This window comes from Gordionus sp. m RMFG-2023, chromosome 5 (assembly GCF_954871325.1).
Source record: "Gordionus sp. m RMFG-2023 chromosome 5, tfGorSpeb1-WG-v2, whole genome shotgun sequence".
In the NCBI taxonomy this organism is placed as follows: domain Eukaryota; kingdom Metazoa; phylum Nematomorpha; class Gordioida; order Chordodea; family Parachordodidae; genus Gordionus; species Gordionus sp. m RMFG-2023.
In genome coordinates this window covers 7256764-7269429 of record NC_088779.1, presented here as the reverse complement: position 1 = coordinate 7269429, position 12666 = coordinate 7256764, and the positions used below count along the sequence as shown (strand labels likewise).

The window sequence follows — 12666 nt, the reverse complement described above, 5'->3', positions numbered from 1 at the left end:
GTTCAGATACCTGAAGGTAAAAAATATATATTCTATCTTTAAGTTTCCCATTCATAAAAGGCTAAGTCCCAATCAAAAAAGGAAAAGTGTCAATCATAAAAGGAAAAGATCCTATCAAAAAGGGGAGAGGTCCGTTTACAAAAGGGAAAGTTTAAATCAAAAAAATAAAGTCCAGGCCGTGAAAAGTTTCGATAAAAAAGGAAAAGTGTCAAAAAAAAAAAGAAAAAGTGTCAAATAATTAGGAAAAGTTATTAAAAAAATGTGTCAATTAAAGAGGATAATTACCAAAAGGAAAGAAAAAGTGTCAATCAAATAAGAAAATTTCCATTCAGAAAAGGAAAATGGTTATTTTTATAAATATTTAATTCTTGAATTTTTCATATATTCTTTTTTATTTTCAGTTTTTTTTTTAAATTTTCGTCTTATTTTATTTCAAACTTTTTGCAATCTCTTTAAATAATTTATTTTTTTTTCTTATCCTTTCTCAATTTATATTTCTCCCCATTATTGATAATTCTTTTTTTGTTTTTTAAATAATTTATTATTTTTTATCATTTTTCTTCATTTCTCTAATTTTCTGTCATTTTAACAATTTTTTCCCCTTTCTTTCATTCTATTCCTACGAGAGAATTATTTGATTTTTATGTTATTTTATCTCCTTATATTTTTATTTTTTAAACTTCACTTAATTTTTATTTCTCTTTGGCAATCAAATTTTTAATATCTTTTGCATAGCAAATTATTTCATTACTAGCTAATAACCCGTCAAGAATGACGGGGAATTAGAGTTAGAAAGGATTATGGATATTAATGGTGCCAGGTACTAAGTTAAAAGAAAATTTCATCCAATAATTAAGATTTATTACATGTAAACTTGACACCACAAATACCAGTATTATCCACCAGAGCTCCTGTTAGTCAGCATTTCTGTTCACTCCCCACCGCGTGAAGGTAGGAGATGGATTTTAGGGGAGCAAAGAAATGAAAAAAAGAATGAAAAAAAGAATGAAAAAAAGAAGGAAGAAATAGAAAAAAAGAGACAAAGATATGAATTATAAGAAAATATATAATAATAATTGTATATACCTCAAGACTTCACGATTATTGGGTTCCAACACATATGCATTTGTAACCAGATAAAATATAATATAGTAAAATTTATAATATCAAAAATTTTACTAAAAATGAGATTAAAGATATTTTCAAAATGAGAGGGATGTTAGATTTTTAAGCATTCGTCTGGAATATCGATGGTTTTGCTCAATATGATTCGTTTTTTTAATTTCCATGGTTGTAGCGCTTGCCCAAAATCGTTGATTGTAGTTTGCTGTAAATATTTGTGTAAATTGAAAGTATAAAATAGAATTTACTGATAATGGTATTGGATCTTTGATGGTTTTGCTCAATATGAATCGTTTTTTTAATTTCCATGGTTGTAGCGCTTGCCCAAAATTTCGTTGATTGTAGTTTGCTGTAAATATATTGTGTAAATAGAAAGTATAAAAAAGAATTTACTGATAATGGTATCGGATCTTTGATGGTTTTGCTCAATATGATTCGTTTTTTTAATTTCCATGGTTGTAGCGCTTGCCTTAAAATTTTGTTGATTGTAGTTGGCTGTAAATATATTGTGTAAATTGAAAGTATAAAATAGAATTTACTGATTATGGTATCGGATCTTTGATGGTTTTGCTCAATGTGGTATCGTTATTAATTTGTAGCGACATTTAATATGTCCTGATATACGACATTAAGAGTAAATACTCTATTATCATTCAAAAGTTTGCCCTGGTTTTTTGTAGGTAATATCTTAATTTTCATATTTTTTTAAAATCTGCAACGTGTTAGAGCAACATAGAGCTGACCATGGGAAAACACAGGTTCAGGAAGAAAGAGGCCGACATTGTCAAATGTTTGACCTTGACTTTTGTTTATAGTGATAACAAAAGCAGGAATAATAGGAAATTGGCGTCTTTTTAATATGAAAGGTAACCGGGAATCGCTAGGGGATAGATCAATTTGAGGAATAAAAACGCAATGGCCATTATGCGTTCCTGATAATATTTCAGAATCTATAAAATTATCATGTAAATTTTTGGTAAGAAGGCGTGTCCCATTGCATAAGCCTCTGCTGGGGATCATGTTACGAAGAAGCATTATTATTGTCCCAACTTTAAGATTTAAAATATGAGGAGGCATTCATGATGGGGTTTGAGAATGAAGAAATTCAATGGGGTAATTAAATAAATCCTCCGTATTATCTGTTTGTATAGAATCAGCACTATAATATATCTTAGAATTTCCTGGTAGTTGAATAATTTCGTTATTTAAATTTAGGGCTATATTATTTTTAGTTGTTAATATAATTTTTTGAAAATAAGTTAATATCAGATATTTGCATGGAGGTTCCATATATTGAATTGATTAATGAATTTTCTAATAATGAATTAGGGATTTCAATAGAATCTGGAGGGAGTAAAGGATTGTAAACATTTGATAAAGACTCTCCAACATTCAAAAGCCAAGAATTATATTCAACATCTTTAGAAGATAATCGCATATTTTCACTCAGGTGGATAACTTTAAAATAAACCCATAAATCAGAAGACTTAAGACACGATTCAATAATATCTGCTTTTGAACTGTTTGGAATGACAGGTAAAGTTTGCCTAAAATCGCCACCCAATAATATAACTTTACCACCGAATGGCAACTGTGTTTGCATAATATCTTTAAGTAATCTATCGATACAGCGTAAAGCGTATTTAGTCATCATTGTAGCTTCGTCGATAATAATTAATTTAGAGCTTTTAATAACAGTAGCTTCAGGGGAATGAAGACTCGTGCGAGTTACAGAGTTATCAACAATCGGAATAGGTAATTTAAATCAACTATGTATTGTTCTACCCCCTTTTAAAAGAATAGCGGCAATGCCTGTTGTTGCAAACGGTAAAACTATTTGGTTGTGTCCACTTATGTAGCACATTAGGGTGTTATACAAAAAAGTTATTCCAGAACCACCAGGACCATCAATATAAAAACAACGCTGAGCAAAATCATTATTTTCGATAGATTGAACGATTAAATCAAAAGATGATTTTTGTAAAAGATTTAATTTAGAAATCATTTCCAATGCTTTAGCTGCCTCAAGTTCAATATTATAAATATCATTTTCAACTGTTATAGTAGGAACAGGCAAATTAAAATTATTTAGATGAAAACCATGGTCACGCAAAACTTTTTCTATATCTGATAAGACCATATTAATTGCAAAAGAATCTGTATGGGTATGTGCGAAATCTTCTATCATATATTTTTTTAAATTTTTCCCAGAGGTTATTTGGATTTTCTGGTTGACAAAAAATACAAATAAAGGCAAATGATTGACGCAATTGTATGGGCATTAAAAATGTTGACGCTTCTTCCATAAATATTTCCCATTCCTTGTCATCAACCAATAAATTTCTTTTAAAAGCCACCTCTTTAAATGTATTAAATAAAACTCCATTTACACTTCTCAAATATTCAAAACTTGTGGCGCCAGCAACATGAAGTAATAATAAACGTAGAAAAAATCTCTCACCGGATTTAGCATCAACCGTATATATCCTTGTAATTATATTTTTTTCTTTGCCTTGGTTTCCACTTATTAACGCTGAAAATATAATGATATGGTATATTGGAATATAAATATTGGTGGGCATTAACGTCAATTTTATTTAGTTCAAACCAGGCAGTTAATGTAGTATTTCTGCTAGCAGATTTTTCTAGTGCCTGACGTTCTTGTCCTTCTAAGAAATACACTGGTTGATGAAATGTCAAGTGAATTGCTAATCGAATGATGCCGTGAGATCGATCATGCATTCGATTTTCTAATAATCTCTACATGGCTTCACATGCACTTACATATCGGGCATTTATATGCATTCTAATTTCATCACGAGATTGAAGTGAATTAGTTTTAAGATCTATATTAGCACAGTAGTGGCCTTTGTAAACGTACTTAAAAATATATTTGACGGATTTTATAGAAGTACATATTTCAACATTTATGTGAGCATTAAACTTTAATAATAGATATTTGTTATAAGAAATGACGTATCGGTTATCGACAGGCTTACCTCCGACATGAATAAAACCTTATTTCTACGTTGATAAAATGGATATCCGTTAGGATTGTGTTGAGATTCTTTTTTCGGAAATTTTTTTGTACACGAACCATTTGCATGGGGAGTGAAGATTCAAAATACCACAGGGTCCATGTATCATAAAGCGAGTTACAATATCATATAATAAGGGTTTGACATTTTTATCTGGGATTTCAGCTCGAACAAAATTATCTATACACTTAGCTGTTTCAATTTTATTATTTTCATGTAATATAATGAGCATATGAGCATGAGGTAATCCTCTCTTTTGAAATTCTATGGTATAAACGTATGCCGAACATTTGCCAAATAAATCTTTTTTAATAATATCGTGTAATAATTCAGATAATTTTAAATGAAAAACTCTAGATAATAAATCAGGTCTATCCGAAGGGTTCTGGCCTTTATAAAGATTTTCCTTAATTTCCCTCCAATTGGGATTGCATGTAAATGTTATAAATAAATCCGGCTTACCAAACTTAGAAACGATTGCCATAGCGTCATAATATCGTTCACGCATGTTTCTATCGGACCCCTGAAAAGAAGAAGGCAAAATAACGGCTCTTCCTAGAGGTAAATTAGTATTATCGGATGCTTTCGAAATATGATCCATAAGACCTGAATATTCCTCTACACGTAATTTTGGTTGGTTTAATTTTATATAATTCAAATTATTAGCTTCGACTTGGAGATAAGAATCAACAACATACTGATGAAATAATCGCCCAGCATAAAGAATAGGATTAAAAGTGTTTGCACGAATAGCTAACCTTGATATTTTAAATTGTAACATAGTTATATTTGATCTTGTTCCCTTGTTAAAAGACCCATTAAATTTCATATCCGTATGCCATCCATGATCACCATAAGGAAATAGTAAAGTATACACCATAGGATCTAAATTTGGGCTAAGAATATTTAAGATAACTAAATTTAAATCATCATTTCGTGGATAAACTTTAACATCGCGTTGAAAAGGTGGTTCTCCATCATCGTTATTAAAAATCATTGCTACTTCATCAATAGTAGGAATATTATATCTTCTTCTATCATTGGCACGATCACGGCGAAAAATCCTATTTACCTTTGATATAGGACGGTTTTCTAACCGAGCTTTCATTTCTCCGGCCTTCTCAACCTCATTCAATGTTTTAAAGCTAATAGCATATGGATTTATTTGACGAATTAAAATATCAAGTTTTTTTAATAAATTAATATCACAAGCTGAATTTTCTTTAAAAAGTAAACGATTTTCAATGGCCTGAGATGTTTCAAGAACATATAATTGTGCATATTTTGGGGAAACGCCATTAGGAGGATATAAATGTGATGTTCGATGGTAAATTTGACCATGAACCCTAAAACAGTATGGGCCTTTAATTAATAAATTATCATTTTTAGCCCCCATCGAAGCAAAAGCCAAGGAACTGTTGTATGACCGGATATTCTGAGAGAAATTTTTATAATAATGATTGTCTAAATTTGAAAGTAAATCTTTTAAAAAATCTGGATTGTAGAGAAGGCAATAAAACACGACCTTTGTGACAGCAATTTTTAAATTTTCCCTCAAATGGTTTTTCGGAAATAAAATTTAATGCATTACAATATATGCATAGAATATTTAATGACCCACAGTAATGTTCAACTTGCCTTTGATTTTCACTGCTTATACAATTTGAAGTATCATCAAGATAGTTGTATGTTGAAGCTATAAGACTTTGCTAGTGGCGTTTCTTGCTACGACTACGTGCCTCTCTATTTCTAGCTTTCTCCTTAAAAAATATATAAATTAATTTACTGCACCACATAGTACTTTGATTAAAAATAGTATAAATTTTAAGAGTTAATACAATAATTATATAAATGTCTACTAAATCATCAGCATAAAACTGTTTAATATTTCAACAAAAATTAAAAATGGGTTTTATTGGAAAACCCTGGTTTACAAAACTAAAATGCCTAGATATACTATAAATGCGAAGTTGCAAATTCTGTGGTAAAAAATTTATTTATTCACACTACCAGTATTGAGTTTTGATTCTAGTTTATGAAAAGGACCGAAGAAAAAGAAATAATCAACGTATCAAAAAATTATAAATCAATAAAATTTTTATTTTATATCATCAATATATAATCTTTATTATTCATGAATTCAACTTATTTTTTTGTATAATTTAAAAGAATAAATGTAGTATCATAAATAAATTTAAATTCTTTGCTAAAATCATATAATAAAAAATAAACACATAGAATTGGTATTAAATTGTGGATATTATAGTGCTGCAAAATTTAAAAAAAATATTACTGTATGGGATGTTGAAGCAATTTCTTCTTGATTTTGATTGATTTTAGGTAATATAAAAAGCCTCTTTTGGTTTTGCTAAAATCATATGTATATAATTAAATAAAAAGTAAACACATTGAATTGAGATTAAATAAGATCAAAGAAAAAGAAATAATCAACGTATCAAAAAATTATAAACCAATAAGTTAAATTTTATTTTATATCATCAATATATAATCTTACATTTCAATTCAGTGCTAAAATCATATAATAATTAATCACATAGAATTGATATTAAATTGTGGATATTATAGTGCTGCAAAATTTAAAAAAATATATAAGTTAATTTACTGTAGTTGAAGCTGTTGTTGATTTTGATTGATTTTAGGTAATATAAAAAGCATATTTGTGTTTAATTTTTTGTGCTTTTTATAAATTTAAAGTATTGTGTAACATTACTAATATGCTGTGAATCTTTTTTAATATCAATTCATGTGTTTACTTATTATTTAATTATATACATATGATTTTAGCAAAACCAAAAGATGCTTTTTATATTACCTAAAATCAATCAAAATCAAGAACAAATTGCTTCAACTACAGTAAATTAATTAATACATTATAAAGCACATTTTTATTAAATTAAATTTACTGATGTTGATGATGGTATCATATCTTTGATGTGCTCTATGTAGTCTTTGTGTAAATTCCCTGATTTAAATGGTGTAAATTGAAAGTATAAAAAACAAAATATTAATGTATGATGATCGTACAATGGTACAGTATCTTTGATGGTTTTGCTTGATTGTGGCCACGGTTTATTAGCTAGTCTACAAATAAATTGTGTAAAGTGTCTATGATGGTTAATCTCGATTTGCTCGTAAGATAAAGCTGTAAAAAAAATATATACATTAATTTTGTATAATTTTATATAGCTGTTTATTTATATAATGTATTGCGATTAAGTTTAATGTTGGTTCAAATTGTTGGTTCAAATTGTTGGTTCAAATTGTTGGTTCAAATTGTTGGTTCAAATTGTTGGTTCAATATTATGAATTATAATGGCGATTCAAATATAATGTTATTTTAGATGGAGCTAATTAATATGTAGATTAAAATTAAAATTTTACATAACTTAGATTTTTCAGAATTTGTTAATATTAGGTAAATCTAATTATGAAACACTTCCAATTTAAATGGTACAAACCTCCAATAATTAAAAATAAAATAGAGTATTAAATTATATATTAACAAAAATATAATCCACTATGATCAGTAACTAATTTATATGTTATGATTTTAAATGATTTTTATTGGACGATATTTTTTTAAAAGAATACTATTGGCTAAATTTGCATATAGCCTTTATATATAAAGATAATTAGGATGTACATATAAGAAGCAAAAATTTATATTAATCATTAATAATTTCCCCTCTTCTAAATTTTGAAATAAAGGTCTCATATTTTCAAATTAATTCTTTGCATTCTCCTGATATTTTTCTCTCTCACTAACTCTATAAAACGATTTAATTCCTCTTTATTATTTTGGTCTCTATGAAAGAATGCATTTTTAAAGGGATTAAGATAAATTATTTTTCACAGATTTATAGCTTATTTTAAAATATGATGTTATATAATGTTATCCTTTTTAACGCATAAATTATTAGATATAAAAATTTTATTGCCCAAGATAAATAAAAATTAATTGAAATTTAAAAAATTAAAATATAAGGAGAAAAAATCATAAAAAATCAAAAAATATGTAGGATGAGAAAAAGGAAAAAAAATATATTTAAAAAGGACTGAAAAATAGAGAAGTCTAGAAAAATTACAAGGAAAATTTAAAAATACAAAAATTAATTATCAAAAAATGGGAAGAAATATTAATTGATTTCAAAAAGTTTGAAATAAAGAAGAAAAAATTTAAAAAACTAAAAATTTAAGAAAAATTGACAAAAAAAAAATTTATAATTATTTATAAAATATATAAAAAAATAACGCAATCCCTATTTAGAATGTAAATTTTTCTTATGACCCTCATCCTTTTTTTATTAAACTTTTCATTTTTTATTGACCCTTTTCCTTTTTGATTGGACTATTTATATCATTTTTCCTTTAATAGCTCTTAAATAAAGTTATGACCATATTTCTACTGTTGTTTAATATCAAAAAATAGAAAGATCATATATTTTTTTAAATCATTTTTAATCCTAAATATTTCAATATTAGTTGATATGCTATATGGTAAAAAAATAAATATTCTCACTTTGTATTTATTATTGTTTTATCTACCAATCTATAATTTATTTGAAATAACTATGACTTTTCCAATTTTCCAATAATGTATTATGTCTTTATCACTACTTGAAATGAAATTAAACTAATATTTGGATAATATTTCATTACATTTAAAGTAAATATGATGTTTAAAAATTCTATTTGATAAAACATTATTGATAATTAATTATGGAAGGTAATAAAATATTATTTATCTTTATAATTATTAATCATTTTATATATATGTTAATTTTTAAAGGGATCACAACTATCCGGGATCATCACGTGTTTTAAGAGATCCCTTTAAGAATTCAATTTTTTAAAGGAAGAACTATATGGCATTAAGTTTGAACAATGATAAAGAACAATCTTAATTTAAAATGCGTTTTGCGTTTGATTAATTTTTTTTAAATTTTGTTATTAGACCAAATCATAATTGGTAAATTCTTGTATTATAAATCAAAACATGGTGAAAAAATATTGATTCCTGGGGTAGGCACTGTCTTTATTGTCGATTTTGCCGAGACTATTTCTGACAACATACGAAATGCAATTATCTAATTTTACCACTAACTCGGCAGACATTTTATCCAAATATAGTTCATAAAAATATTTTTCGAGTGCTATTATCATCACTTTAGGTTCTCGAAGCTAGATAATAGAGGAAAGAAATGAATTTAAAAAAATATCTCGATATGGGTGTAACTATTTTTAGGTATATTTCCAAAAACATATATTGTTACTTAGCAATCTACCTCCCGCATTATTTTCACAAATCATTCATAAAATTATCCGATAACTTAATTCCTATGGAAATATTATTATATTTTTCAAAATCGCTTTTACATTTATCGACATTATGGATATTACTCAAATTTTAATATATCTTCCTTTAACAACCCTTAAATAAAGTTATAACCATATTTCTACTATTGTCTACAATTATGTATTCTGAAAGATATTCTCTTATATCCTTAGTTATATTTATGGTGTTATAAACATGAAAAATAGAAGAATCATATAAAATTAAATCATTTTTAATATTAAATATTTTAATAATAATTGATATCTCAGATGGTAAAAAATAAATATTATCACTTTGTAATTTATTATTTATTATCTACCAATCTATAATTTATTTTATATAACTATCACTTTATAATTTTCCAATAATGTTTTATGTCTTTATCACTACTTAAAATTAAACTAATTTTTGGATAATATTTCATTACATTTAAAGTAATATATGATGTTTAAAAACTCTATTTGATTAAACATTTAATAACTAATTTTTTATTATGTCTATGCAGATGAAGGTAATAAAATATTTTTTTGCTTTATAATTAATAATCATTATATTTATATATATATCGTTAATTCCATATCAAATCAACCAAGGTTTTAACCCAAACCCCTAAGAATATTTTAAAATTTTGTATACTTATGAGCTATATCTAAGAAAATATTAAAATTGCTTCATACCTCCAATTACTCGCTATGATATAGGAGTTTAAAGAATAGAAAAATGGTACATTTTTGAGAAAATGTACTTTATAATTATATTTCCTTCCTTCTTATAAAAATCGATATTATAAAATTGTAATAAAATCTATTCAGTATTTTTTATAAACATTCTGAGAGTGGTTTCTGTGTTCATATTATAGTACATTTAAAGTACTATGTTTAAAAATGCAATTCTATTATTTGATAAAACGCAAAGAAAATTAAATAAAATATTTTTTCCTATAATTAAAGTATTTTATATATATACTTGCTATTTTATTAAATTATCCTTATCAAGGTAATCCTGAATTACTTTCATTCTTATGTCTTTATTTCCTTTTAAATTTAAGTATTAATTTACTCTATTCAAAAAACTAGATATATCAGTTATTTTTTTAGTAGAAATATGCGAATTTGCATCATGAATAATATATCATATAAAAACTTCTTGTTTTAGAGAGAATATATTCAATAAAGGTTCCGATGAATGCCATTAATTGAACCTTAATAATGACTAACACATTTTTTTTACTTAGTAAACCAAAGATAATTTCACGAATTTTTGAGTACATATTTTATTTAAATATAGTTCATAAAAATATTTTTTAAGTGCTATTAAAATGCATCATCACTTTAGGTCCTCGAAGCTAGATAATGGAGAGAAGAAATGAATTTAAAAAATTATCTCGATTTGGGTATAACTTAAAGCGAATTTTGATAATATTTAGGTTTTCCAAAAACATATATTGTTTATTTTCCCAAATCATTCAAAAAATTATCCGATAACTTTATTTCTATGGAAATATTATTTTATTTTTCAAAATCCCTTTTACATTTATAATCTGTAATACTACCTACTCAAATATTAATGTATCATTTTTCCTTTAAAAGCTCTTAAATAAAGTTATGACCATATTTCTACTAATGTTTAATATCAAAAAATAGAAAGATCATATATTTTATTAAATCATTTTTAATCCTAAATATTTCAATATTAGTTGATATGTTAGATGGTAAAAAAATAAATATTCTCACTTTGTATTTATTATTATTTTATCTACCAATCTATAATTTATTTGAAATAACTATCACTTTTCCAATTTTCCAATAATGTACTATGTCTTTATCACTACTTGAAATTAAACTAATATTTGGATAATATTTCATTACATTTATAAAGTAAATATGATGTTTAAAAACTCTATTTGATAAAACATTATTAATAACTAATTTTTTATTATGTCTATGCAGATGAAGGTAATAAAATATTATTTATCTTTATAATTATTAATCATTTTATATATATGTTAATTTTTAAAGGGATCAGAACTATCCGGGATCATCACGTGTTTTAATAAATCCCTTTAAGAATTCGATTTTTTAAAGGATAAAGAACTATACGGCAATACGTTTGAACAATGATAAAGAAAAATCTTAAATTAAAATGCGTTTTATGCGCGTTTGATTAATTTTTTTTTAAATTTTGTTATTGGACCAAATCATAACTGGGAAGTTCTTGTATTATAAATCAAAACATGGTGAACAAATATTGATTCCTGGGGTAGGCACTGTGTTTACTGTCTTGTCTATTATCTACTAACCTATAATTTATTTTTAATAACTATCACTTTATTTCCAATTTTCCAAAAATGTATTATGTCTTTATCACTACTTAAAATTAAACTAATTTTTGGATAATATTTCATTACATTTAAAGTAATATATGATGTTTAAAAACTCTATTTGATAAAAAATTTAATAACTAATTTTTTATTATGTCTATGCAGATGAAGGTAATAAAATATTTTTTTGCTTTATAATTAATAATCATTATATATATTTATTGTTAATTCCATATCAAATCAACCAAGGTTTTAACCCAAACCCCTAAAAAATATTTTAAATTTTGTATACTTATAAGCTATAACTAAGAAAATAATAAAATTGCTTCATACCTCCAGTTACTCGCATCTGATATTGGAGTTTAAAGAATGGGAAAATGGTACATTTTTGACAAAATGTACTTCATAATTGTATTCTTCCTCCTTTAGAAACTTATAAAATTGTAATAACATCAATTCGGTATCTTTTCTAAACATTTCGACAGTGTGTGTTTATATTATAGTACATTTAAAGTACTATGATGTTTAAAAATGCAATTCTATTATTTGATAAAACAATATTATTATCTATTATTATATTACGTCAATGCAGAGAAAATAAACAAAATATTTTTTCCTATAATTAAATCATTTTATATATACTTGTCAACTATTATAATAAATTATCTTAATCCTGAATTACTTTATTGTATGTCTTTATTTCCATTTAAATTTAAGTATTAATTTTCGCTATTCAATAAACTAGATATAACAGTTATTTTTTTAATAGAAAAAGGCCAAATATTAGGGAAGTTTGCATCCAATAAATTATATATCATATAAAAACTTCT

General features: G+C 25.4%; 2 protein-coding genes across 2 annotated transcripts; both read right to left on the bottom strand.

Moving 5' to 3' along the window:
- Positions 1 to 1219: 1219 nt before the first annotated feature.
- On the bottom strand, positions 1220 to 2157 carry LOC135930121 (uncharacterized). The gene is made up of 4 exons (XM_065466906.1): positions 1866 to 2157; positions 1516 to 1617; positions 1371 to 1471; positions 1220 to 1327 (listed from the first exon to the last, which is right to left on the bottom strand). Exons 1-4 carry the CDS (start codon positions 2155 to 2157, stop codon positions 1220 to 1222), a joined length of 603 nt encoding a protein of 200 aa, XP_065322978.1.
- A 1725-nt stretch (positions 2158 to 3882) lies between these two features.
- Positions 3883 to 12185, bottom strand: LOC135930119 (uncharacterized). Its single transcript, XM_065466905.1, has 6 exons — positions 12170 to 12185; positions 7085 to 7323; positions 6454 to 6528; positions 4251 to 5595; positions 4122 to 4189; positions 3883 to 4065 (listed from the first exon to the last, which is right to left on the bottom strand). Exons 1-6 carry the CDS (start codon positions 12183 to 12185, stop codon positions 3883 to 3885), a joined length of 1926 nt encoding a protein of 641 aa, XP_065322977.1.
- Between the last annotated feature and the right edge of the window lie 481 nt (positions 12186 to 12666).

Coding starts and splice junctions, on each gene's coding strand:
- LOC135930119 (XM_065466905.1), bottom strand. Junction 4,190..4,250: donor TATGATACATGGACCCTGTG/GTATTTTGAATC, acceptor TTCCGAAAAAAG/AATCTCAACACAATCCTAAC. Junction 4,066..4,121: donor AGGTTTTATTCATGTCGGAG/GTAAGCCTGTCG, acceptor CTATTATTAAAG/TTTAATGCTCACATAAATGT.
- LOC135930121 (XM_065466906.1), bottom strand. CDS start 2,157: ATGCTTCTTCGTAACATGATCCCCAGCAGAGGCTTATGCAATGGGACA. Junction 1,472..1,515: donor AAGATCCGATACCATTATCA/GTAAATTCTTTT, acceptor ATATATTTACAG/CAAACTACAATCAACGAAAT. Junction 1,328..1,370: donor AAGATCCAATACCATTATCA/GTAAATTCTATT, acceptor AAATATTTACAG/CAAACTACAATCAACGATTT.